The sequence below is a fragment of the Salmo trutta genome, chromosome 31 (assembly GCF_901001165.1).
Source record: "Salmo trutta chromosome 31, fSalTru1.1, whole genome shotgun sequence".
NCBI classification, from domain to species: Eukaryota; Metazoa; Chordata; class Actinopteri; order Salmoniformes; family Salmonidae; genus Salmo; species Salmo trutta.
This window is the reverse complement of record NC_042987.1, coordinates 10756998-10784251: the sequence shown is the minus strand read 5'-3', so window position 1 is coordinate 10784251 and position 27254 is coordinate 10756998. Positions and strand designations below refer to the sequence as shown.

Genomic DNA, 27254 nt, shown 5'->3' with positions numbered 1-27254 from the left:
ATTGTTAGGTCAAGGTGTGGGGTGGGCAGTCTGTGTTATATTTCTATGTTGTCTTTTTCTTTGATTGGCCTAGTATGGTTTCCAATCAGAGGCAGCTGTCTATCATTGTCTCTGATTGGGAATCATACTTAGGCAGCCCTTTTTCCCCTCCTTCAGTGTGGGATCTTGTTTTTGTACAGCTCAGTAAGCCTGCAGAACGTGAAGTTTGGTTTTCGTTGTTTATTATTTTGATTTAGTGTTCTGAGTTAAATAAAAAATTGAAATATGAGCACTTACCACGCTGCACCTTGGTCTCCTCCTTTCAACGATCGTCAAACAGGCAATATTAACTAGGGAAATTGTGTCACTTCTCTTGCGTTCATTGCACGCAGACTCAGGGTATATGCAAAAGTTTGGGCCGCCTGGCTCGTTGCGAACTAATTTGCCAGAATTTGACATTATTATGACATACATTTGAAGTCGGAAGTTTACATACACTTAAGTTGGAATCATTAAAACTAGTTTTTCAACCACTCCACACATTTCTTATTAACAAACTATAGTTTTGGCAAGTCGGTAAGGACATCTACTTTGTGCATGACACAAGTAATTTTTCCAACAATTGTTTACAGCCAGATCATTTCATTTATAATTCACTGTATCACAATTCCACTGGGTCAGAAGTTTACATACACTAAGTTGACTGTGCCTATAAACAGCTTGGAAAATTCCAGAAAATGATGTCATGGCTTTAGAAGCTTCTAATTTACATAATTTAAGACAATTGGAGGAGTACCTGTGGATGTATTTCAAGGCCTACCTTCAAACTCAGTGCCTCTCTGCTTGACATCATGGGAAAATCAAAAGAAATCAGCCAGGACCTCAGAAAAAAATTGTATACCTCCACAAGTCTGGTTCATCCTTGGGAGCAATTTCCAAACGCCTGAAGGTACCACGTTCATCTGTACAAACAATAGTACGCAAGTATAAACACCATGGGACCACGCAGCCGTCATACTGCTCAGTAAGGAGACGCGTTCTGTCTCCTAGACTTTGGTGCGAAAAGTGCAAATCAATACCAGAACAACAGCAAAGGATCTTGTGAAGATGCTGGAGGAAACAGGTACAAAAGTATCTATATCCACAGTAAAGAGTCCTATATCAACATAACCTGAAAGGCCGCTCAGCAAGGAAGAAGCCACTGCTCCAAAACCGCCATAAAAAAGCCAGACTACGGTTTGCAACTGCACATGGGGACAAAGATCGTACTTTTTGGAGAAATGTCCTCTGGTCTGATGAAACAAATATAGAACTGTTTGGCCATAATGACCATCGTTATGTTTGGAGGAAAAAGGGTGGAGGCTTGCAAGCCCAAGCACACCATCCCAACCATAAAGCACGGGGGTGGCAGTATCATGTTGTTGGGGTGCTTTGCTGCAGGAGGGACTGGTGCACTTCACAAAATAGATGGCATCATGAAGTAGGAAAATATGTGGATATATTGAAGCAACATTTCAAGACATCAGTCAGGAAGTTAAAACTTGCTCACAAATGGGTCTTTCAAATGGACAATGACCCCAAGCATACATCCAAAGTTGTGGCAAAATGGCTTAAGGACAACAAAGTCAAGGTATTGGAGTGGCCATCACAAAGCCCTGACTTCAATCCTATAGAAAATGTATGGGCAGAACTGAAGAAGCATGTGCAAGCAAGGAGGCCTACAAACCGGACTCAGTTACACCAGCTCTGTCAGGAGGAATGGGCCAAAATTCACCCAACTTATTGTGGGAAGCTTGTGGAAGGCTACCCGAAACGTTTGACCCAAGTTAAACAATTGAAAGGCAATGCTACCAAATACTAATTGAGTGTATGTAGACTTCTGACCCAGTGGGAATGTGATGAAAGAAATAAAAGCTGAAATAAATAATTCTCTATTATAACTATTATTCTGACATTTCACATTCTTAAAATAAAGTGGTGATCCTAACTGACCTAAGACTGGGAATTTTTACTAGGATTACATGTCAGGAATTGTGAAAAACTGAGTTTAAATGTATTTGGCTAAGGTGTATGTAAACTTCCGACTTCTGTAACATTGAAGGTTGTGCAATATAACAGCAATATTTAGACTTAGGGTTGCCACCTGCTCGATAAAATACAGAAAGGTTCCGTATTTCACTGAAAGAATAAACGTTTTGTTTCTCGAAATTATAGTTTACGGATTTGACCATATTTTTGACCAAAGGCTCATATTTCTGTGGTTTATTATATTATAATTAAGTCTATGATATATTTGATAGAGCAGTCTGACTGAGCGATGGTAGGCAGCAGCAGGCTCGTAAGCATTCATTCAAACTTTACTGCGTTTGCCAGCAGCTCTTAGCAATGCTTGAGTCACAGCGCTGTTTATGACTTCAAGCCTATCAACTCCTGAAATTAGGCTGGAAATACTAAAGTGACTATTAGAACATCCAATAGTCAAAGGTATATGAAATACAAATGGTATAGAGAGAAATAGTCGACAAGTCATAATTCCTATTTTAACTACAACCTAAAACATCTTAACTGGGAATATTGAAGAACTGGGAATATTGAACCACCGGCTTTCATATGTTCTGAGCAAGGAACTTAAACGTTAGCTTTTTTACATGGCACATATTGCACTTTTACTTTCTTCTCCAACACTGTGCTTTTGCACTATTTAAACCAAATTGAGCATGTTTCATTATTTATTTGAGACTAAATAGATTTTATTCATGTATTATATTAAGTTAAAATAAGTGTTCATTGTTCATTCAGTATTGTTGTAATTGTCCTTATTACAAATATATATATATATATATATATATATATATATATATATATATATATATATATATATATATATATATATATATATAAAAATAGGCAGATTAATCGGTATCAGCTTTTTTTGGTCCTCCAATTACCGGTATCGGCGTTAAAATCATAATCGGTCGACCTCTAGTCCACAGACCTATGTTTAACAGAACATAGGATCATAAGTACAGCAAAGTTTCTATGGCAGCATCCTCATCACCACTGACCTGGACACTACTGGACTACAGTGCCTTCGGGAAAGCATTCAGATGCCTTGACTTTTTCCACATTTTGTTAGATTACAGTCTTATTCTAAAATTGATAACATCGTTTTTCTTCATCAATACACACACAATTCCCCATAATGACAAAGCAAAAACATTCCTTTTTTTTTTAAATGTTGAAATATCACATTTAAATAAGTATTCAGACCCTTTACTCGGTACTTTGTTAAAGCACCTTTGGCAGCGATTACAGCCTAGAGTCTTCTTGGCTATGACGCTACATGCTTGGCACACCTGTATTTGGCGAGTTTCTCCCATTCTTCTCTCAGATCCTCTCAAGCTCTGTCAGGTTGGATGGGGAGCATTGGGGGCTCTGGCTGGGCCATTCAAGGACATTCAGAGACTTGTCCCGAAGCCACTCCTGCGTTGTCTTGGCTGGGGGTTTAGGGTTGTTGTCCTGTTGGAAGGTAAACTTTCGCCCCAGTCTGAGGTCCTGAGCACTCTGGAGTAGGTTTCCATCAAGCAGGTTTTCAACAAGGATCTCTGATGTACTTAGCTCCGTTCATCTTTGCCTTGATCCTGACTAGTCTCCCAGTCCCTGTCGCTGAAAAACATCCCCACAGCATGATGATGCCACCACCATGCTTCACCGTCGGTATGGTGCCAGGTTTCCTCCAGACGTGATGATTGACATTCAGGCCAAAGAGTTCAATCTTGGTTTCATCACACCAGAGAATCTTGTTTCTCATGGTCTGAGATTCTTTAGGTGCCTTTTGACAAACTCCAAGATGGCTGTTGTGCCTTTTACAGAGGCCTGATTGGTGGAGTGCTGCGGAGATGGTTGTCCTTCTGGAAGGTTCTCCCATCTCCACAGAGGAATGCTAGAGCTCTGTCAGTGTGACCATAGGGTTCTTGATCACCTCCCTGACCAAGGCTCTTCTCCCCTGATTGCCGTGCGGCCAGCTCTAGGGAGAGTCTTGGTGGTTCCAAACTTCTTCCATTTAAGAATGATGGAGGCCACTGTGTTGTTGAGGACCTTCAATGCTGCAGAAATGCTTTGGTACCCTTCTCCAGATCTGTGCCTCGACACAATCCTGTCTCGCAGCTCTACAGACAATTCCTGTGGGACCTTATAAAGACAGGTGTGTGCCTTTCCAAATCATGTCCAATCAAGTGAATTTACCACAGGTGGACTCCAATCAAGTTGCAGAAACAGGATGATCAATGGAAACAGGATGCACCTGAGCTCAATTTCGAGTCTCATAGCAAAGGGTCTGAATACATATGTAAATAAGGTGTTTTAGTTTTTGATCTTTTATAAATTTGCAACAATTTTTAAAAACCTGTTTTCGCTTCCTCATTGATGTGGTATAGTCTATAGATTGCTGAGGACTTTTATTTTTAATCCATTTTAGAATAAGGATCACAAAATGTGGAAAAAGTCAAGGGGTCTGAATACTTTCCGAAGGCAATGTATGGGCTCACTGGTTTGCCCACAATACTACCATTTGATTTCCATTTTCCCAGATGGTCTCTCATCTTGGTACCAACTATTCCCAGCCCTTGAATCTAGCCAGGAAAAGTGAGCAGGATGTTTCAACTGCTGTTAATTTACACTTGAGCTTTTAATCTTGTCTATTAAAATCTCATTTATTTATTCCTGATAAGACCTTTCTTATTGCCAATGTATTTTTAAGACATAATCCATTGTTTAGATGGCAGACAGTGAAACTCCAGTTATGAGTCAGAGTCACATAGGAAACCTAGCTCCTCTGTTACACTTGTCCTCAGGTGACCTGGTAACCACGCCCCATTCCCCAGCCTGGTCTCATAGACTACACGTTATATAGTAAATGTAAATGTGACAATAATTAGTATGATATGTTACATTTGGTATGGTTACAGTGAAGGAATACTCTCCTATTTTACTTGTCTGTGACCCACTGAAAACCTTTACCGGTCAGAGGAATAAGGCAACCTCACACGTTATTGCCAAACAGGGGTATGGATATGGAAATGGTCTGAAAGGTACAGAGAATGGGAGATAATGAATATATATGGATGCAATAAATACAACAGGATAACTATACATGTAATAACATGGTTATAAACAGTGCAAAGGAATGGAATGGAATATTGACAGCAATAGCACAACAGTGATAAATATACTGAACAAAAATAAAAACGCAACATGTAAAGTGTTGGTCCTACGTCTCATGAGCTGAAATAAAAGATCCCAGATATTTTCCATATGCACATCCCTGTTAGTGAGCATTTTTCCTTTGCCAAGATAATCCATCCACCTGACAGGTGTGGCATATCAAGAAGCTGATTAAACAGCATGATCATTACACAGGTGCACCTTGTGCTGGGGACAATAAAAGGCCACTATAAAATGTGCAGTTTTGTCACAAAATACAATGTCGCAGATGTCTCAAGTTTTGAGGCAGCATGCAATTGGCATGCTGACTGCAGGAATGTCCACCAGAGCTGTTGCCAGAGAATTGTATGTTCATTTGTCTACCATAAATGGCCTCCAACGTCATTTTAGAGAATTTGGCTGAGGGGAGGATGGCTCATAATAATGTCTGGAATGGAGCAAATGGAATGGCATCAAACACATGGAACCCATGTGTTTGATGTATTTGATTCAATTCCACTTATTCCACAACCACAAGTCCGTCCTCCCAAAAGAAGGTGCCACCAGCCTCCTGTGTCTCATAATGCAAATTCGGAACATATTATATGAATTGTAATTCGTAACATATTATATGAATTGTAATTCATAACATATTATATGAATTGTAATTGGTAATATATCATATGACATGGTTGATGGACTTCCACAACTGAATAGCCACCATATGAAACGCAATCTATAATACTAAATGGAGGGTTACAGATTTGCATTTACTACGTTACGTCTACCCCTGACTTCATGTTGCAGCAGCCAGCCCAACCCATTCCCAGGTGAATTGGGTTCGCAAGGCACTGAGGTAAGAAAGACAAAAAGGTGAGTTTCATGTCTCACACCCTCATCACCAGAGAGGAACAACAAAGAAAGCGTTTTGACAAGTTGTGGACTGGGATCCCTCTTCACTGGATAGGGACCCTTTCCTGTCTGTAAGTCACTTCTAAAATAATCAAATGTGCAGTGGTGTAAAGTACTTAAGTATAAATACCTTAAAGTACTACTTAAGTAGTTTTTTGGGGTAACTGTACTTTACTATTTATATTATATACAACGTTTACTTTTACTCCACTGCATTCCTAAGTATGTACATTTTACTCCAATACCGTTTCCCTGACACCCAAACCTACATGTTACATTTCGAATGCTCAGGCAGGACAGCAATATGGTCTAATTCACACACCTACCAAGATAACGTGTTGTCATCCCCACTTCCTCTGATATGGCGGAATCCCTCTTCCCGGAATGATTAAACACAAATACTGAGTTTGTAAATTATGGCTGAATGTTAGAGTTTGCCCCTCCGTCTGTCTGTAAAAAAAGAAAAGATAAATGAAATCATACTGGCTGGTTTGCTTAATTAATATAAGTAATGTGATGTATAGCATTTACTTTAACTTGAAACTTTTACACAGGTGTGAAAATTGAGTACTTTTTCGACCACTGTACTTAAGTACATTTAAAACCAGATACTTTTACTCAAGTAGGCTGGTATTTTACTGGGTGACTCACTTCTACTTGAGTCATTTTCTATTAAGATATCTTTACTTTTATTTAAGTATGACAATTTAGTATTTTTTCAACCACTGCAAATACGCTATAGTATTTTGCAAAGGACTGGCTTGTTTTTCATAGCTAGATTAGGCTATTTGACAAGGTGTTTTATTATAAGAATGTGTTGCTTGTTGCCGTGGGTTGGAATGACTTAACACAATACAGATGTGCCTGGCTGGTAGGCAGGTGCTGTTGGTATGAGCTCTTGAAAAAGATGAGTGATGCTGAAATTCTGGGAGTTGCCTCCCACTGAGATATAATATATATATATATATATATATATATATATATATATATATATACACGGCGTGCACAATTATTAGGCAAATTGTATTCCTCGGGATTAATTTTATTGTTGAACAAACACAATGCTCTCAGTCAATCCAAAATGTTATTGAACCTCAAACCTGAATGTTTAACAAAGGAAAAGTGAGTTTTGTCTTTCTCAGGGAAATATATAAGTGTGCACAATTATTAGGCAACTATTAGTGTGCAGAATTATTAGGCAACTAAATTACAAAAATAATTTCTCTCAACTCACTTGTTTATTCTCAATTTTTAGAGTAAGTGTAACAGATAAGTAACACAAAATGACAATTATATAACATTTTTGGCCTTTCAAAAATATTCAGTGACCAATATAGCCACCCTTATTTTCAATAACTGCCATTAGCCTTCCATCCATGGAGTCTGTCAGTTTCTTGATCTGTTCACGATCAATTTTCGCTGAAGCAGCAACCACAGCCTCCCAAATGCTGTTCAAAAAGGTATATTGTCTTCCATCACTGTAAATCTCATGTTTGAGAAGGGCCCACAAGTTCTCAATAGGATTTAAGTCAGGAGAGGAAGGGGGCCAGGTCATTATTCAGGCATCTTTGAGGCCCTTGCTGGCTAGCCAAGCAGTGGAGTACTTGGATGCATGTGATGGAGCATTGTCCTGCATAAAGATCATGGCCTTCTAGAATGCTGAGGACTTCTTCCTGTACCACTGTTTGACGAAAGAATCTTCCAGAAACTGGCAGTAGGTTTGGGAGTTGAGTTTCAGTCCATCTTCAACCCGAAAAGGTCCAACTACCTCATCCTCAATGATAGCAGCCCATACCAGTACCCCTCCTTCCCCTTGCTGGCACCTGACTCAAAGTGGTGCTCTGTGTCCATTACTGATCCAGCAACGGGGCCATCCATTTGGTCCATCAAGAGTCACTTTCATTTCATCTGTCCATAAAACCTTTGAAAAATCTGTCTTCAGGTATTTCTTTGCCCAATCTTGACGCTTCAACTTGTGAATCTTATTCAGTGGTGGTCTTGTTTCAGTCTTCTTGACTTGGCCATGTCTCTGAGCACTTGACACCTTGTACTTCTGAACACTCCAGGTAGGTTGCAGTTCTGGAATACGGTGGCCCTCAACTGACAGCTCCATTAAATCGTACCCGCAAAACACCAGTCTCAACAGTGAAGAGGCTACTCCAAGATGTTGGCCTTCTAGGCAGAGTTGCAAAGAAAAAGCCATATCTCAGACTGGCCAATAAAAAGAAAAGAACAGACAATGGACAGAGGAAGATTGGAAAAGTGTTATTGACAGACAAATCTAAGTTTGAGGTGTTCAGATCACAAAGAAGAACATTCGTGAGACGCAGAAAAAATGATAAGATGCTGGAAGAGTGCTTGATGCCATTTGTCAAGCATGGTGGAGGCAATGTGATGGTCTGGGGGTGCTTTGGTGGTGGTAAAGTGGGAGATTTGTACAGGGTAAAAGGGATTTTGAAGAAGGAAGGCTATCACTCAATTTTGCAATGCATGCCATACACAGTGGACGGCACTTAATTGGAGCCAATTTTCTCCTACAACAGGACAACGACCCGAAGCACAGCTCCAAACTATGCAATAACTATTTAGGGAAGAAGCAGTCAGCTGGTATTCTGTCTATAATGGAGTGGCCAGCACAGTCACCGGATCTCAACTCTATTGAGCTGTTGTGGGAGCAGCTTCACTGTATGGTACGTAAGAAGTGCCCATCAAGCCAATCCAACTTGTGGCAGGTGCTTCATGAAGCATGAGGTGAAATCTCTTCAGATTACCTCAACAAATTGACAACTAGAATGCCAAAGGTCTGCAAGGCTGTAATTGCTGCAAATTGAGGATTCTTTGACGAAAGCAAAGTTTGAAGGACACAATTATTATTTCAATAAAAAAGTATTATTTATAACATTGTCAACGTCTTGACTATATTTCCTATTCATTTTGCAACTCATTTCATGTATGTTTTCATGGAAAACAAGGACATTTCTAAGTGACCCCAAACTTTTGAACAGTAGTGTGTGTATATATACTGCTCAAAAAAATAAAGGGAACACTAAAATAACACATCCTAGATCTGAATGAATGAAATAATCTTATTAAATACTTTTTTCTTTACATAGTTGAATGGGCTGACAACAAAATCAGGTCTGGATTTGGAGTCACACTCAAAATTAAAGTGGAAAACCACACTACAGGCTGATCCAACTTTGATGTAATGTCCTTAAAAAAAGTCAAAATGAGGCTCAGTAGTGTGTGTGGCCTCCACGTGCCTGTATAACCTCCCTACAACGCCTGGGCATGCTCTTGATGAGGTGGGGGATGGTCTCCTGAGGGATCTCCTCCCAGACCTGGACTAAAGCATCCGCCAACTCCTGGACAGTCTGTGGTGCAACGTGGCATGGTGGATGGAGCGAGACATGATGTCCCAGATGTGCTCAATTGGATTCAGGTCTGGGGAACGGGCGGGCCAGTCCATAGCATCAATGCCTTCCTCTTGCAGGAACTGCTGACACACTCCAGCCACATGAGGTCTAGCATTGTCTTGCATTAGGAGGAACCCAGGGCCAACCGCACCAGCATATGGTCTCACAAGGGGTCTGAGGATCTCATCTCGGTACCTAATGGCAGTCAGGCTACCTCTGGCGAGCACATGGAGGGCTGTGCGGCCCCCCAAAGAAATGCCACCCCACACCATGACTGACCCACCGCCAAACCGGTCATGCTGGAGGATGTTGCAGGCAGCAGAACGTTCTCCACGGCGTCTCCAGACTTTGTCACGTCTGTCACATGCTCAGTGTGAACCTGATTTCATCTGTGAAGAGCACAGGGCGCCAGTGGCGAATTTGCCAATCTTGGTGTTCTCTGGCAAATGCCAAACGTCCTGCACGGTGTTGGGCTGTAAGCACAACCCCCACCTGTGGACGTCGGGCCCTCATACCACCCTCATGGAGTCTGATTCTGATCGTTTGAGCAGACACATGCACATTTGTGGCCTGCTGGAGGTCATTTTGCAGGGCTCTGGCAGTGCTCCTCCTGCTCCTCCTTGCACAAAGGCGGAGGTAGCGGTCCTGCTGCTGGGTTGTTGCCCTCCTACGGCCTCCTCCACATCTCCTGATGTACTGGCCTGTCTCCTGGTAGCGCCTCCATGCTCTGGACACTGCGCTGACAGACACAGCAAACCTTCTTGCCACAGCTCGCATTGATTTGCCATCCTGGATGAGCTGCACTACCTGAGCCACTTGTGTGGGTTGTAGACTCCGTCTCATGCTACCACTAGAGTGAAAGCACCGCCAGCATTCAAAAGTGACCAAAACATCAGCCAGGAAGCATAGGAACTGAGAAGTGGTCTGTGGTCCCCACCTGCAGAACCACTCCTTTATTGGGGGTGTCTTGCTAATTGCCTATAATTTCCACCTGTTGTCTATTCCATTTGCACAACAGCATGTGAAATTTATTGTCAATCAGTGTTGCTTCCTAAGTGGACAGTTTGATTTCACAGAAGTGTGATTGACTCGGAGTTACATTGTGTTGTTTAAGTGTTCCCTTTATTTTTTTGAGCAGTATATATATATATATATATATATATATATATATATATATATATAAAAAAAAATTATTTATATATATATATATTTATATATATATAAAAAAAATTATTTATATATATATATATATTTATATATATATATTTATATACACAGTACCAGTCAAAAGTTTGGACACACCTAATCATTCAAGGGGTTTTCTTTATTTTGACTATTTTCTACATTGTAGAATAATAGTGAAGACATCAAAACTTTAAAATAACACATATGGAATCATGTAGTTATCAAAAAAGTGTTAAACAAATCAAAATATATTTTTTATTTGAGATTCTTCAAAGTAGCCAGCCTTGATGACAGCTTTGCACGCTCTTGGCATTCTCTCAACCAGCTTCATGAGGTAGTCACCTGGAATGCATTTCAATTAACAGATGGCTATACTGTATATATAGACACACTGAACAAAAATATAAATGCAACATGCATTAATTTCAAAGATGTTACTGAGTTACAGTTCATAGAAGTAAATCAGTCAATGGAATAAAATTCATTAGGCCCTAATTTATGGATTTCACATGACTGGGCAGGGGCACATCCATGGGGGGTCATAGGCCCACCTACTCAGGAGCCAGGCCCACCCACACCCACTGGGAGCCAGGCCCAGCCAATCAGAAGTAGTTTTTCTTCAGACGATCCCGCAGGTGAAGAAGCCGGATGTGGAGGTCCTGGGCTGGCGTGGTTACACATGGTCTGAGCTTGTGAGGCCAGTTGGATGTACTGCCAAATTCTCTAAAATGACGTTGGAGGTGGCTTATGGTAGAGAAATGAACATTAAATTATCTGGCAACAGCTCTGGTGGACATTCCTGCAGTCAGCATGCCAATTGCACACTCCCTCAAAACTTGAGACATCTGTGGCACAAAACTGCACATTTTAGAGTGGCCTTTTATTGTCCCCAGCACAAGGTGCACCCTTGTAATGCTAAGTATGTTTAATCAGCTTCTTGATATGCCACACCTGTCAGGTAGATGAATTATCTTGGCAAAGGAGAAATACTCACTAACAGGGATGTAAACAAACATGTGCCAAAATTGAGAGAATGAAGCTTTTTGTGCGTATGGAAAATGTAAGGGATCTTTTATTTCAGATCATGAAACATGGGACCAACACTTTACATGTTGCATTTCATATACAGTAGGAGACAGGAATTGGGGTTCAGAGCATGATTTCTCTTTGAATTGTCTCCATATCGAGACGTTATGCCACTTTGTGCAGCCACAGTCTGTATTTTGTATAGTTTCAACAGTCGCTGTAATTTTAAAACTTCTGCTACTTTTAGGGAAGAAGTGGTCTCCGTGGGTTTCCTCTGAACTAAATTGGCATTTGTAGACACTGTTTTTGGATTGAACGACAAGATAATGATCTTGGTTCAGTTGTCTGTTGTGAGATCTGAGCGTCTTAAGCGGATCCTATTCCCCTCCCTTTCCTTTTTGGACTGACATTCTTGCTGCTTGCCCTGTACAATTTTACAAGCATATCACTGTGGTTTCCCAGAGGCAGGATGGAGCAGTGCATGGTGAAGCCAGATGTGAAAAGAAATCAACAGAAACAGGTGAGAGCATACTGCTACAGCAAAACAACATATCTCTTATACAACACTTCTAAAACACTTCTTCTTCTTAAAAAAACATTGTTTATGTGTTGTTTTTTAGACCGACTGTAGGCCAACTAAGATTATAATAACCTATCTGACCCTATAACACAAACCACCACATCAAAACTCTACTTGAATACATTACGAGACTCGTTACAAAACAAAATGAACACTGAAGACATCGTTCTATAAACACCATTTTCAGATGAATAAACCAAGAAAGAACATTAAGCTGAACATAGGCCTACTGTCAATACCGCATAGTTGAATACACTAACTCGTATCTCCTCTCTCGTCACGTCCCTCTCTTCACAGCCTTTACCTCCACCGAAGCCTGCAAAGGAGGTATACTATAATATTTAAAAGCTTTGGATTACAGAGGACTCACCTTCCTCCTGAGTTATGTAATGTCATGTTTTAAACTTCTGTTCTGTATGAGAAACCCTGCTGTAGGGTAGCACCATGGTGTAGGCGGAGGACAGCTCGTTTTTGTCCTCCTCTGGGTACATTGACTTCAATACAAAACCAAGGAGGCTCATGGTTCTCATCCCTTCCATATATTTACACTTGAGTTAAGTCCTCCAACCTATCAGAGCTCTTGCAGCATGAACTGACATGTTGTCCACCCAATGAAAGGATCTAGTACTAAAAGCATAAACTACAGCTAGCTGGCGCTGCAGTGCATAAAATGTGGTGAGTAGTTAACTCAAAGAGAGAGAAAGACAATAGTTGAACAGTTTTGAACAAATGTATTTCTTCAAAAATAAAGGAGAAGCGAGAGAGCTAGCTATATTTAATATTGTAACGGCTGTCGTAGAGAGGGGACCAAAGCGCAGCATGTTGATTGCTCATGATAAATATTTATTTTAACTCAAACCACTAAAGAAAAAATAACAAAGAGAAGACAAAAGCACACAGTTCTGTCAGGTACAGAAAACTAAACAGAAGACAACTACCCACAACCACAGGTGGGAAAAACCCCTACTTAAGTATGATCTCCAATTAGAGACAACGAGGACCAGCTGCCTCTAATTGGAGATCATCCCCCCCAAAAAACATAGAAATAGAAAAACTAGAACCTAAACATAGATATACAAAACATAGAACAACACAAAACACCCCCTGTCACGCCCTGACCTACTCTACCATAGAAATTAACATCTTACTATGGTCAGGATGTGACAAATATCTTTTTACATTTTCACTTTCTCTTATTTAGCTAGCAAATGCAGCTAACGTTAGCTAGCTAGTTTAGACTACTCAAACACCTGGTTCTAACAGAGAGATGCTATTTATCTAGCTGGCTATGGATATCCAACACTGGAACTCTTCCAAGTCAAGGTAAGTGTCTTGTTTTGTACGCTTTGTACAAATAATAAAACGCAGAACTACAGGATGTTTCTTAACATAACTCTTTATTAACTAGCTACAACTGCATGTTCGCCTATCTCCAACCACGATCAACTGACGATGCCCTAACCGTCTGGGTGGTCTTAACCAATCACTGAACAGTAGGATACGGCGGTAAAATGCATCCAATTATAATTCAGTATGTATTCACATATGAATATTACAGTAAGCTTTTGGTTTCATTAATTTATTGCCACCGGAGCCTGCCAGTGCAACTGCTAAACTGCTTGCTAACTGTACACTGTACTGCCTGATTGTAGCTGGTTTACTAACCCATTAGTTCTAGTAGCTATGTTGTTGACTTGAAATTAGCTAATGACAATGACAACGATGTAGGTTGTATGTAGCGTTTAGTGTTTATGATATGACGGTTTGGCTTGGAAAGGGTTTTTCACTTGGTCACAGACAGCAGATGTTTTGTGCACTGAACTCCACAAGCGAAGGGAAAAGTTGAGGAGAGCGCATACATTTACATTTACATTTAAGTCATTTAGCAGACGCTCTTATCCAGAGCGACTTACAAATTGGTGCATTCACCTATAATATCCAGTAGAACAACCACTTAGCATAGATGCGAGAAGGAATTATACAACAATCTGGCTGCTATGAAAGTGAACTGATTTTGCTTGTGATCAGGGTGTATTCATTCCTCCGATTCTGTTGAAAAACGGAACGAAAGGGGATAAACGTACCTGAATGTGTCCAGTAGAAACTCGTTTGCAACTGTTGGACTAATGATTACGCCCTAGATCAGCTAGATGCATGCAAGACTGACACATTCAATACCGCTTTGCACAATGTCTGCTTCACGCCATACATACTTTGGGACGCAGTTTGGGTCTTTGTGTGTAAAAAAAAAAAGATACAGAAGCACTGTCAAAGTTGTACAAAAAAAGTCAGCAAACACCGGCCACGAACGATGTTTACAATACCACGTTGGTAACAATCATTTGTTCTACCGCAACTTCTGGGGTAGCTAGCTTTAGTTTGGTACCTAGTTAGCACCAATACAACCAGCCTGAAGAGAATGACCAGAAACAGCAGTCATTTTCATTATTCTTAGCAATGATTTAGGAATCCTTGTGAGTACGTATTAGCTAGGTTGCCACTTGTTGTTCGCTTATTGAAATTGAATTTCAGTTCATGAAAATAACTAGCCAGCTACTTATCCCTGTTGCCCAAAGCTAACGTTATAAACAGCCAGCTAGCTTCATCTGGCTAGTGAGGCTCAACCAGACAGGATTATGGCACACTAGTGGAATTTGCGGTTTGCCTTCAAAATACAATTTATGTCATTGACAGTATGCAAATAAATACAAATAGTAGAATTTTGCAATACTTTTATTTTCAAGGCTAACCGCAAAGCCCACTATTGTGGCTAGTCTCACATAGATGGGTCCGACCACTATTAATCAAATAAGAACTGTCGTATAAATTAGGGTTATTTTAGACGATGACACCTAGCTATAGCTACTGAAACAGATTATGTCGTTTTGCTGTGTTTTTGGGGAAGAACATTGCATCCATGAGCTAGCTAGCTTTTTTTATGACCAGCACTGTAGGTGCGCGAGACAACTTGACGTATCGATGAATCGTTGTGGCATGAAATACGAGTGATAGTTTAATCAATGTGTAATAACTACGTAAAAAAAATGTATGAACGCGTAAATACGAGTGATAGTTTAATCAATGTGTAATAACTACGTAAAAAATGTATGAACGCGTTACATTATTATGTGACGTGCGTTCATATTCAGGTCCTGATTGGTCAACAAACTTATTTGACAAGTCAAATAGTGTTAAATAGTATATTTTTTTGACACGCAAAGACCCAAACGGCATACCATAGAAATCGTTGTTGAGAGTGAAATTGAACAAATGAACAAGAAAACAGCACAGCAAGTAAGTGAAAGACGTAGGTTTTGATTATGTTTTACTGGTAATGGGAACATACGTAAATGCCTACAAAATACGTTTTTGGTCAGTGGTGTGTGTGTGTGTGTGTGTGTAACGTTTATTTAACTAGGCAAGTCAAATTCTTATTTACAATGACGGCCTACCCCGCCCAAATCCGGACGACGCTGGGCCAATTGTGCACCGCCCTATTGGACTCCCAATCACAGCCTGAGATGCAGTGCCTTAGACCGCTGTGTTCGTGTGTGTGTGTTAACTATTTAACTGTACTAGAATGCTTAAAAGGTCACAAAAACAATGTTATATCGGTTATCGGTATCGTTTTATTTGGCAAGGAAAATATCGGATATCGGTAACAGCCAAAAATGTCATAATGGTGCATCACTAGTAAGTAGCCTAAACATATCCATGTTTCATTGAGCTGGGTGAATGGAATATGAATGACAGTCATCGAATATGCTGTAATATAAAAAAGAATCATCCTCCCGCATCTTAAGGCACCACTGCTTGAATTCAGACATTGATTTATGTGGGATGTGTCTACCTCCTGGTTATATTTCATAAATATTATATTTCATTTAGCAAAGATATATAAAGTTTTTGACCTGACAGAAAAATAATTTGTCTGTGAGTGTTCAAATCAGTTGGGTCAGGTATACAATTCAGCTGAAAATAAAAGAGGGACTATTTTTGTCCGTCAGGCCAACAGGAACTTGATCCAGACAGAGACTAGAGGGAAACAAGCCAGAACTCCAGTGGTTCCATCCAGAGTTAGACCCACTGCAAAGGTAGGCCTATCTGCTCCCACCATAACCACCACACTACTGCATCCCTTACACACTGCTGGCATAAACTTGTACTGACAGAGAGGTTCCATAGAGAGACATGGCCAGTAAATCTCAATGTTTCATATCTAATTGAAATTGTATATTTTTCCTCATGGGTACCCGGGTAATATCAGGAACCAAATGTTATGGCCAGAAACAGCAGTTGCAAGAGGACACAGGCAGAGCACATAAAGGTACATGCACACGAAAAGATTTTGACAATGACATGTCATGTTCCTCTGCCTTAGTTTGAACCTTCTCAGGCCTTTAGTCTCAAACCACTGTCTCTTCATCAGGGCTCAACAGAAATGGACATTTCACCGATTAAGGCCTCTGACCCCCGAGAAGATGAGACCGACTTAAAGCGGGTATGTGTTCGGTGGTTCTGGTTTCATTGAAGAGAAATGTGTCATAGTATAAAAGTTTTCTACAGGACTCTCTTGTAAAATACATTTGATCTCAATTAGAATATCCTGTATAAATAAAGGTTGAATACAAATGCTTCACTCTCTTTATCATGGATATCTTTTTTTAGGACAAATTTGGGGGTCTTGGTGGAATGTTTCAGAAATTACAAAAAGAGCCAACCCCTATCTTTACAGTGAGTGGACAGAGATGTGTCTGACTATCTTAGTAGTGGTGTATGCAGAAACACCTGTCAGTTAGTTTGCGCACCAATCACCTATGTTTTCCTTATGATTGATCTTATAGCTTCTCTTCTCTCTCAGAGCTACATGTCAGATAACGAGAAGCCTGAAGAGCCCACCCCAGAAAAGGAGCAGTCCTCTGAGAACACCAAGAAGAGGCTGAGTCAGGCCAAACAAGTGTGTGAGAGAGAGGAGAGCGATATCTATAGACTACTAAACATATGCGATTGTATTAGAGAAACAATGAGAGACAAAGTTTGCTATTAAATAGTGGAAGTTTTTCAACATATCACTCTTTCAGGACAAAGGAGGACTGATGGGAGGAATGTTCCGGAAGGCAACTAAAGACAAACTCTCTTCTCCTTCACTGACGGTAACATTTTCTTATTTTCGACTCTTGTTTATCTGTTGTTAACTTCGCTGTTTGGGTGCTCTACTACAACTATGATTTTGAAGTGCTTACAAGGTATCATTGTTTTCATTGGTCCTAGGTCAGTACAGTAAGTAGTGATCCCAATGACAAACAAGAACAGACAGCTGAAAGCACTCATGTATGTATCATGATAGGATGATACAAAAAAAAAAACTTCAAGCCTGGTTATTTTCTCATCCTGAAATATGCAAATAAGTCTAACTGTATTCATGTATCTCCTCTATTGTTCTGGAGAAGGGGGGGTTGTTCAGTGGAATCCTCAAAAAAAAACGAAAACTGCTGGAGAAGGGACACCTGCACACGTGTGTAGCATATGTAGATGCCCAATTGTGCACTAATCTTTTTTTGTACTGGAATGCACATTTTTTGTTCCAGGACAATCTCTCAGTTCACAGTGAGCTTTTAGCCAGCAACAACAGTCTCTCTGACAACAACAACATCAAAGTAAGCTGGTTTAAGGAAGTTAAACTCTGCTAATTTGATCCCGCTGATATGGTGGTGTTCTGTGTAAACGGTCCCTCTGTGTGTTCCAGGAGAAGGGAAGGGAGATCTTCAGTGGAATGTTCAAGAAGTCGTCCAAACCTGTGGAAGAACCACCTCAAGCAGAAGAGGTAAAGTAATACGGTATACTATTTACCTGTTGTAAATATGATGTATAAGATTTCTGGTCTCTTGACAAATCTACAATCACAACACTAAAACTGTTAATGGCAATTTTATGTTGCCATTGAACTTGATTTAATATCAATGAACTGTAAAGCGAACAGATGAATAATTCAATTGTTCACGTATTGTCACTGTGCAGGTAACATAATTTGATGAAAGAAAGTACACCCTAACTCTCTTCAGCCCAGCTTAAACAAAAAAAGGGAATCAGGTGCTCAACTGAGGGATTTGAAAATCCAAAAAACATTCCTTACCCCAGGACACTTCAACTGGAGATCCAGGAGAATAAAGGAAAAGGATCACTCAGTTTTTGCATAAATCTAATAGATTTATTGACGGGACAAACAAACAATAGACTTACGTTTCTGCATGGATCGCCTTCATCAGAGCATAACATCATTTCCTCTTTGTGTTGCCTGTCATTGTCATACAGGACCAGCAGTCACTACACAGTGAGCTCTCAGCCAGCAATGACAGTCTCTCTGACAACAACAGCTCTAAGGTGAGGCAGAGTTGAGAACTATTAATGTGCTCAGTAAGAGGGTTATGACTAAAGTATTATGGATATTATCATATAAATAGTTGACAACCGGATTATGTTCTGATGCCATTAGGCAAAAGGAGGACTTTTCAGTGGAATCCTCAAAAAATCCCCCAGAGCTCCTCGAGAGGGCACACTTGCAGAGGTGAGCGTTCTGGAGATTAACACGTGACTCAAAATATTATTTCCGACCTACTTATTAATATGCTGACTTGTATAAAAAAAATTACCCCATAGCAAATGTTATTATGCATTCTGACTGGCTGAACATGTATCTTGATCTGTTTCTCAACCAGGCATTACACGGTGAACATTCAGACAGCAATGACAGTCTTTCTAAAAACAACAGTAAAGTGAGTAAGGTTTGACAGTTCTTTACATCTGCTGAAGTGTTCTTCACAAATAGCTTCCATTGTTTCTTGGAAACGATTGGGTTTCAGGAGAAAGGAGGCACATTCAGTGGAATGTTCATAAAATCTCCCAAACCTGCTGCTGATGCTTCTCAACCTGAGGTAATATAGCGAAGTCAAGTGTTTGGCTTGGACCAGTCTTACATTTTCTATTTGTTCAGTTTATGCTATGCGAACACACTACTTTTAGCTAGTTACGTAAGCGGAGTCTGCTCACATTACAACACACTTGTGAGTCCAAAACAACAATGTGTGTACAAAACAAATTAACTAAACTAGAAGGGCTATCTTAAATTGGAGCACTGTTGTTTAAGTAACTCTTCCCTGTTATGTCTCAGGACAAACGGTCATTACAGGGTGAGCTCTCAGCCAGCAATGACAGTCTGGCTGACAACAGCAACTCTAAGGTGAGGCAGAGTTACTGCATTTAGACTTTGAAACCACTTGGGTTACCTGCACAGAAAGATCATTATGAACATGAGAATACAAGTGATTTTCGATCAATTGAAATGACAGTCTTCTTCTGTCAGGAGAAAGAAGGGATGTTTAGTGGAATCCTCAAGAGAAAAACGAAAGCTTCTGCAGATGGAACACCTGCACAAGTGAGTCTAAGTTCATCTGGTGACCAACGTGTCTGTTTGCTTCAGTTACTTATAGTAAGCGTCTGATCATTTGCTAAGTGCTCTACTGTTTTCTGTTCCAGGAAAACCTCTCTACACGTTACGAGCTCTCAGCCAGCAATGACAGTCTGTCTGAGAACACCAAAAGTAGGGTGAGTCATACTTACTGCATTTAGAATTCGAGAAAACCACTTGAGTCACTGGAAAGATTATAACAATTATGAACATGACATAAGTAACACACATTTGTATACTTATTAAAATGGCAATTCAAATGACACCGTCTTCTATCAGGAAAAAAAGGGTCTATTCAGTGGAATCCTTAAAAAGACCCCCAAAGCATCTGGAGATGAAACACCTGTGCAGGTGAGATCTAACATGTCTGTTTGCTTTAGTTACTTACTTGTAAGAGTTTGTTAATTTTCTAACTACAGTACTGTGTTCTGTTCCAGGACAATCTTGCAACATGCAGTGAGCTCTCAGTCAGCAACAACAGCCTTGCTGATACCAACAACACCAAGGTGAGGCGGTTTGGTGGAGTATTGTCTTCAGACCACACTATGTATCCAGATAACATATGTCAACACAGTAACAACAAAAAATCATTCCAATCTAAACTGTCTTTTTGTATTTCAGGAGAAAGGAAGTTTATTCAGTGGAATGTTCAAGAAATCTCCTATTCCTGCCGATGAAGGCTCTCAACAAGAAGAGGTAAGGTATCTAGAGATGACCATATTGGCTTTTAATTTGACCACGACTAATGATATTTATAAGTCTATTATTAACCGTTGTTAATTGTTATAGTAACACTTCATTGCCTCATAGGACATCATTACACAGTAGGCTCTCAGCCAGTAACGATAGTCTCTCTGACAACAACACTATTAAGGTGAATAGAGGTCCAGCTACCTGTAGCAGGATGTTCCCACTATCATTTATCGCTGTGTGTTTCAGGAGAGAAGTAAATTCAGTGGAATGTTCCATAAATCTCCTAAACCTGCCGATGAAGGCTGTCAACCAGAAGAGGTAACGACATTAGCTCTTAATTTGACCATGACTAGTCGGTCATATTTATAACTTTCGGTGAGTGTTATAGTAACACTCGATTGTCTCATAGGACAAGCGGTCATTACACAGTGAGCTCTCAGCCAGTAATGACAGTCTCTCTGACAACAACAACTCTAAGGTAAGACTGAACTCAGCTAACTTGATCTCCAGGTGACATGATTTCAGTTGCTCTTTCTAAACTGCGTCTGTGTGTTTCAGGGTAAAGGTATATTCAGTGGAATGTTCAAAAAGGCTCCTAAAAAAGCTGAAGCCTCGCAAGCAGAAGAGGTAAACATGTTAGTCCTAAGAATAATTTCTATGGTATATACAGTGCATTCGGAAAGTATTCAGACCCCTTCCCTTTTTCCACGTTTTGTTACGTTACAGCTTTATTCTAAAATAGTTTTTTTTATTTTTTATTAATCGTCATCAATTTACACACAATACCCCGTAATGACAAAGCGAAAACAGGCTTTTAGACATTTTTGCAAATGTATTCAAAATAAAAAACAGATACCTTATTTACGTAAGTATTCAGACCCTTTGCTATGAGACTTGAAATTGAGCTCAGGTGCATCCTGTTTCCATTGATCACCTTTGAGATGTTTCTACAACTTGATTGGAGTCCACCTGTGGTAAATTCAAATGATTGGACATGATTTGGAAAGGCACACACCTCTATATAAGGTTCCACAGTTGACAGTGCATGTCAGAGCAAAAACCAAGCCATGAGGTTGAAGGAATTGTCCGTAGAGCTCCGAGACAGGATTGTGTCGAGGCACAGATTTGGGGAAGGGTACCAAAACATTTCTGCAGCATTGAAGATCCTCAAGAACACAGTGGCCTCCATCATTCTTAAATGGACAAAATTTGGAACTACCAAGACTCTTCCTAGAGCTGGTCGCCCAGCCAAACTGAGCAATCAGGGGAGAAGGACCTTGGTCAGGGAGGTGACCAATAACCCGATGGTCACTCAGACAGAACTACAGAGTTCCTATGGGGAGATAGGAGAACCTTCCAGAAGGACAACAATCTCTGCAGCACTCCACCACTCAGGCCTTTATGGTAGACTATCCAGATGGAAGCCACTCCTCAGTAAAAGGCACATGACAGCCCGCTTCGACTTTACCAAAAATACACATAAAGGTCTCTCAGACCATGAGAAACAAGATTCTCTGGTCTGATGAAACCAAGATTGAAATCTTTGGTCTGAATGCCAAGCGTTACGTCTGGAGGAAACCTGGCACCATCCCTACGGTGAAGAATGGTGGTGCCAGCATCATGCTGTGGGGATGTTTTTCAGTTGCAGGCATTAGGAGACTAGTCAGGATTTAAGGAAAGGTGAACCCGATTGAACATCTCTGGAGAAACCTGAACATAGCTGTGCAGCAACACTCCCCATCCAACCTGACAGAGCTTGAGAGATATTTAATTGTATTTATTTATTTAACCTTTATTTAACTAGGCAAGCCAGTTAAGAATGGCGTACCCCGGCGAAGCCCTAACCCGGACGACGCTGGGCCATTTGTGCAACACTCTATGGGACTCCCAATCACGGCTGGTTGTGATACAGCCTGGAATTGAATCAGGTCTGTAGTGACGCCTCTAGCACTGAGATGCAGTGCCTTAAACAGCTGCGCCACTCGGGAGCTCTGCAGAAAAGAATGGGAGAAACTCCTCAAATAGGATACACATGGTACTTGCAGGTTCCTTCTCGACAATGCTACAACAATAAGAAATAAGAAAAGATACGATTATGAACATGAAGTAAATGGCTCAATAGATCATAATAAACATTTTAGCATATGTATAATACAGGGATGCACAATTCCATCGTGGATGGAGTACCAGGCCGTGATGCAACCGGTCAGGACGCTCTCGATGGTGCAGCGGTACTATTTGGGAGGACCTGGTGTGGCATGCCGAATTTATTCAGCCGCCTTAGGAAGTAGACACGTTGTCGCGCCCTCTTGACAAGTGTGGTGATGTTGTTGATCCATGTCAAGTCCTCGGTGATGTGGATGCAGAGGATCATAAAACTACTGACTCTCTACTGCAGTCCCATTGATGTGGATTGGGGCGTGTTCCCTCCTCTGCTTCTGGAAGTCAACCATCAACTCCTTTGTTTTGCTGACATTGAGGGAGACGTTGTTGTCCTGGCACAACAATGCCAGTTCACCTACCTCCTCCCTATAGACTGACTCATCGTTTTTGGTTATCAGGCCTACAATGGTGGTGTCGTCAGAAAACTTGATGGAGTTGGTGTCGTGTAAAAACAAGGGCTGAGGACACACCACTGGGGGGCCCCTGTGTTAAGAGTCAGTGTGAAGAAGGTGTTGTTGCCAATCCTCACAGCCTGAGGTCTGCCTGTCAGGAAGTCCAGGATCCAGCTGCAGAGGGTAGTGTCCTGGCCCAGGGCTCTGAGCTTGGTGATGAGCTTGGAGGGAACAATAGTGTTTGAATGCTGTAGTCAATGAACAGCATTCTCACATAGGTGTTCCTCTTGTCCAGATGTGTTAGGGATGTGTGAATGGCGATGGAAATGCCATCTTCCGTGGCTCTGTTGGAGCAGTAGGCAAATTGGAGTGGATCCAGTGTGGCTGGCATGCTGGCATTGATGTGGGCAATGACCAGCCTCTCGACGCACTTCATGATGACAGGGGTGAGTGCGACGGGGCGACAGTCATTTGGGCATGTTGTAGTGGGCAGTAATATTTGACATGTGTGTATATATGATATTATAAATGCCTCACAATCGACTCGTAATAAGACTAAGCAATTATACTATTAAAATGTTTATGACTCATAACATAAATGGGCCACCATTTACTGTAGTGGGCAGTAATATTTGATATATGAATATACAGTATATGATATATACATCACATGCGACTCGTAAAAAAGAACCTTTTATAAGCATCTAAGCTATTTAGATTCAAAAACGGAGTTGTTGACCAATAGTATTACTGTAAAGTTCACCTCCAATCAGATATCAGACCTACATGATGTAACCTCTGTATCTCAGAGGTGACACAATGGGGAGTTGGAGAGATATACTAAGCAATTGGCCTATTCAAATGTTTATCTGACTGCATAAAGATTAGCAATGTGCAAGAGACTATAGGGTTGAGTTACAGTAATACGCAATGAAGAAATGTCTGAGAACAGAATTCTAAATACAAGTGTATTGTAGCATAAGTTACAAGGCATTAACAAGCATTACAATACATTATTCTAAGCATGGTCTAAGCATAGTCGGAACGACCATGCCCCAAAAGTCCATGGGGTGGAGAGAGAAAAAAATAGAAAGTCTCACCACAGCAGTTCAGGATTAAAAAAAAAAAACTTTTATAAGCATCTAAGCTATTTAGATTCAAAAACGGAGTTGTTGACCAATGGTATTACTGTAAAGTTCACCTCCAATCAGATATCAGACCTACATGATGTAAACTCTGTATCTCAGAGGTGACACAATGGGGGGTTGGAGAGATAATACAGAGAATGCTGAATTCCTAAGACAACACAGGAAATGATTGCATACAGTTGATAGGAAGAGTCACTTTGGGTGCTGCCCTACAATGTGTCCTTGGTTTTCCTGGGCGCTGGAATGATGATGGTCTCCTTGAAGCAGGTAGGGACTACAGCCTGGGACAAGGACAGATGTCTGATCAGCGAACACTCTATACCTGGTGCTAACATGCTTCCTTTGTCCTCATCTTATCCACATCATCGTGCACATCACATCTAGACGTCAGTAAAATATGTCTCTTATCTGTCCACTGTGTCATTATTGTGACCAAATATCCTGGTCCCTGCCTGTATGCCAATTGTTTGACAGGTATTCTTTCAAAAATAATATTTATTTTAAGACATTGATGCCTTAAGTCAATGGCATCACCTGTCCATGATTTTAGAGGGCAGGATAATGATGATTTAAATCGTTTCACTGTCCAGATCTGTCTACACTTCAAAGATATCCAAATACAATGCGTGTCTGACTACCTCTGGAGGTGGGTAGAAAGATCTGATCACAATCAGATCACAATGAGTCTTTTTATCGTCTACACTTGTCCAAAAATGTGGGCACAATCTAAATGTGGAGAAGATCAGAACAAAGGACGTATGTTAGAACCAAGTATAAATGGGGCTTCTGAGGACATGGCCAGGAATTTTTGTTGGGGTATGTCCGGATTGTTATGGTGGGTACAACATCATCAACACATTACCTAATGAAGCCTGTGACTGACATGTGTATTCGTCAGTGTCGATGGATGAGTTCTGGTTGGATGAATCTTTGAACATATTCCAATCAGTATTCTCAAAACACTCCTGCAGCATTGAGTCTACCTCCTCTGTCCAGGCCCTCACTATTCTCTGTGTTAGTGGCTGCCTCTTGAGTTTCTGCTTGTAGGCAGGGAGTAGGAACAGAGTGACGTGATCTGATTGGCCGAAGTGGGGCTGGGGGATGGTTTTATATGCATCACGGATGTTTATGTACACATGGTCCAGCACATTGTTTCCTCTCATCATATTTAGCAAATGTTATTGCGGGTGTAGCAAAATGCTTGAGTTCCTAGCTCCCAACAGTGCTGTAGTACCTAACAATTCACAATAATACACACAAATCTAAAAGTAAAATAATGGAATTAAGAAATATATAAATATTAGATTGAGCAATGTCAGAGAGGCACTTTTACTGACCTCGCCCTCTGGATGGTAGCGGGGTAAACAGGCAGTGGCTTGGGTGGTTGATGTTCTTGATGATCTTCTTGGCCTTCCTGTGACATCGGATGCTGTAGATGTCCTGGAGGGCAGCTAGTTTGCCCCCGGTGATGCGTTGGGCAGACCGCACCATCCTCTGGAGAGCCCTTCGGTTGTGGGCGGTGCAGTTGTCGTACCATGCGGTGATACAGCCCGACAGGATGCTCTTAATTGTGCATCTGTAAAAGTTTGAGGGTTTTAGGGACCAAGCCAAATTCTCAGCCTCCTGAGGTTGAAGAGGTGCTGTTGCACCTTCTTCACCACACTGTCTGTGTGGATGGACCATTTCAGATCATTATTGATGTGTACGCCGAGGAACTTGAAGCTTTCCACCTTCTCCACTGCGGTCCCGTCGATGTGGATAGGGGCGTGCTCCCTCTGCTCTTTCCTAAAGTCCACGATCAGCTCCTTTTGTTTTGTTGGATACACATAGGCAGAGTTGTGGAGTCTGACTCGAGTCACAAATTTGATGAATTGAGGCTCGACTTGATTGAAAATAAATTCATTTGAGACTTCACTTGGACTTGGGACTCGACTTTGACTTGAGACTGATGACTTGAAATGATCTGGCCAGGTTTTGTCATGTTTTGTCACTCATTCTATGGCACAGAGTCTCTGGATTACTCTCCACGAAGCCAAAGACAGTAGCCGCACCATCAGGCCTTGCAAAAAAAACATGCACAAGGATAGTGAAACGCACACTCTGCCCAATGACTGGACCAGCAAACTGTCAATCAACAAAGGTTGGGTGAGCTAGCGAACAGATTGCTTATTTTTTTGTACAGCTATAGGATCGGGTGCGGCGCAAACATAAAAATTGTAAGGAGAGCTGAAAGAGAGCGACCCGGCTCTACGTATTTTACTGGTTTATGACACCGCCCCCGGTTAGAGGGTAATAAAGTTGCTCAAGAGTTAATACATACAGGAACTTTATTCAAACACACGGAGGAAGATGAACATGGGGATGGTGCTGTAATGGACAAAAACTGAGAGATAATGAATATGCTATACAGGAGATAAATACACTCGCCTGAATAGATATAGACAGATAGGCCAATTTGACCACCTCAATAATATACCATGATGAATTTGATGGATTGGAAATAAGTTTCCCACAAAAGCTACTGGCTTTCTATGGCTTTACACTACACAGTATTACTCAATTCCTAATTTTATTATGCTTTGGTCCGATCCTCAGAGGCCATGGTTTGTGAAGGGGGAAAAAGTTGTGTAATGCTTGTAAGGGAAATGGAGCAATAGCTTCTCTCTCTCTCTCTCTCTCTCTCTCTCCCTTAATTATGTGAGCTAACTTGTAACAAATAAAGAAGTACAGTCATATTTAACATGGTAAATTCACAAAAATTATATAGAAAATGATATTTTTCAAATGGAGAAAGTTTCTATTGCAAGGTGATGAGATGTGTATCTCAAGTGTGAACAGTATTTCTCAAAACTAGTGATAATTGGTAGTGGTTATATTGGGCTCAATTTTGTGAGTTCAAAGACAACTTTGGTAGTATTACAAACTTTGAAACAAGTGGTTTCTAGTAGGCTACATAATTAGAAAATGCCTGTTTCTCTGAACCTCAGGCAGTAGGCTCAAGAACACCTTTCCCTCACCAGTCAAAGGCAGCGTGCCTGTCTCACAGACTGACCAGCAGCAGCAACCTATCCTCCTTATTTACAGTGCATTCGG

General features: G+C 40.8%; 1 protein-coding gene across 2 annotated transcripts in view; it reads left to right on the top strand.

The window, feature by feature from the left end:
* Nucleotides 1–6045: 6045 nt before the first annotated feature.
* LOC115169501 (uncharacterized) overlaps nt 6046–27254 on the top strand; it is a 32617-nt gene continuing 11408 nt past the window's right edge. Inside the window, exons 1-25 of one of the 2 annotated variants that reach the window (XM_029725180.1) lie at nt 6046–6164; nt 12183–12240; nt 12598–12627; nt 16308–16394; nt 16568–16627; nt 16730–16801; nt 16969–17034; nt 17162–17257; nt 17382–17453; nt 17572–17580; nt 17889–17957; nt 18047–18124; nt 18613–18681; nt 18794–18865; nt 19017–19073; nt 19161–19232; nt 19469–19537; nt 19661–19732; nt 19834–19902; nt 20045–20116; nt 20203–20271; nt 20387–20461; nt 20705–20776; nt 20868–20936; nt 21017–21085. In XM_029725180.1, the coding sequence (XP_029581040.1) occupies nt 6064–6164; nt 12183–12240; nt 12598–12627; nt 16308–16394; nt 16568–16627; nt 16730–16801; nt 16969–17034; nt 17162–17257; nt 17382–17453; nt 17572–17580; nt 17889–17957; nt 18047–18124; nt 18613–18681; nt 18794–18865; nt 19017–19073; nt 19161–19232; nt 19469–19537; nt 19661–19732; nt 19834–19902; nt 20045–20116; nt 20203–20271; nt 20387–20461; nt 20705–20776; nt 20868–20936; nt 21017–21085 (1704 nt within the window). In that variant the 5' untranslated portion in view covers nt 6046–6063. The remainder of the gene's footprint in view (nt 6165–12182; nt 12241–12597; nt 12628–16307; nt 16395–16567; nt 16628–16729; nt 16802–16968; nt 17035–17161; nt 17258–17381; nt 17454–17571; nt 17581–17888; nt 17958–18046; nt 18125–18612; nt 18682–18793; nt 18866–19016; nt 19074–19160; nt 19233–19468; nt 19538–19660; nt 19733–19833; nt 19903–20044; nt 20117–20202; nt 20272–20386; nt 20462–20704; nt 20777–20867; nt 20937–21016; nt 21086–27254) is intronic. The other variant, XM_029725181.1, reaches the window with a different exon arrangement.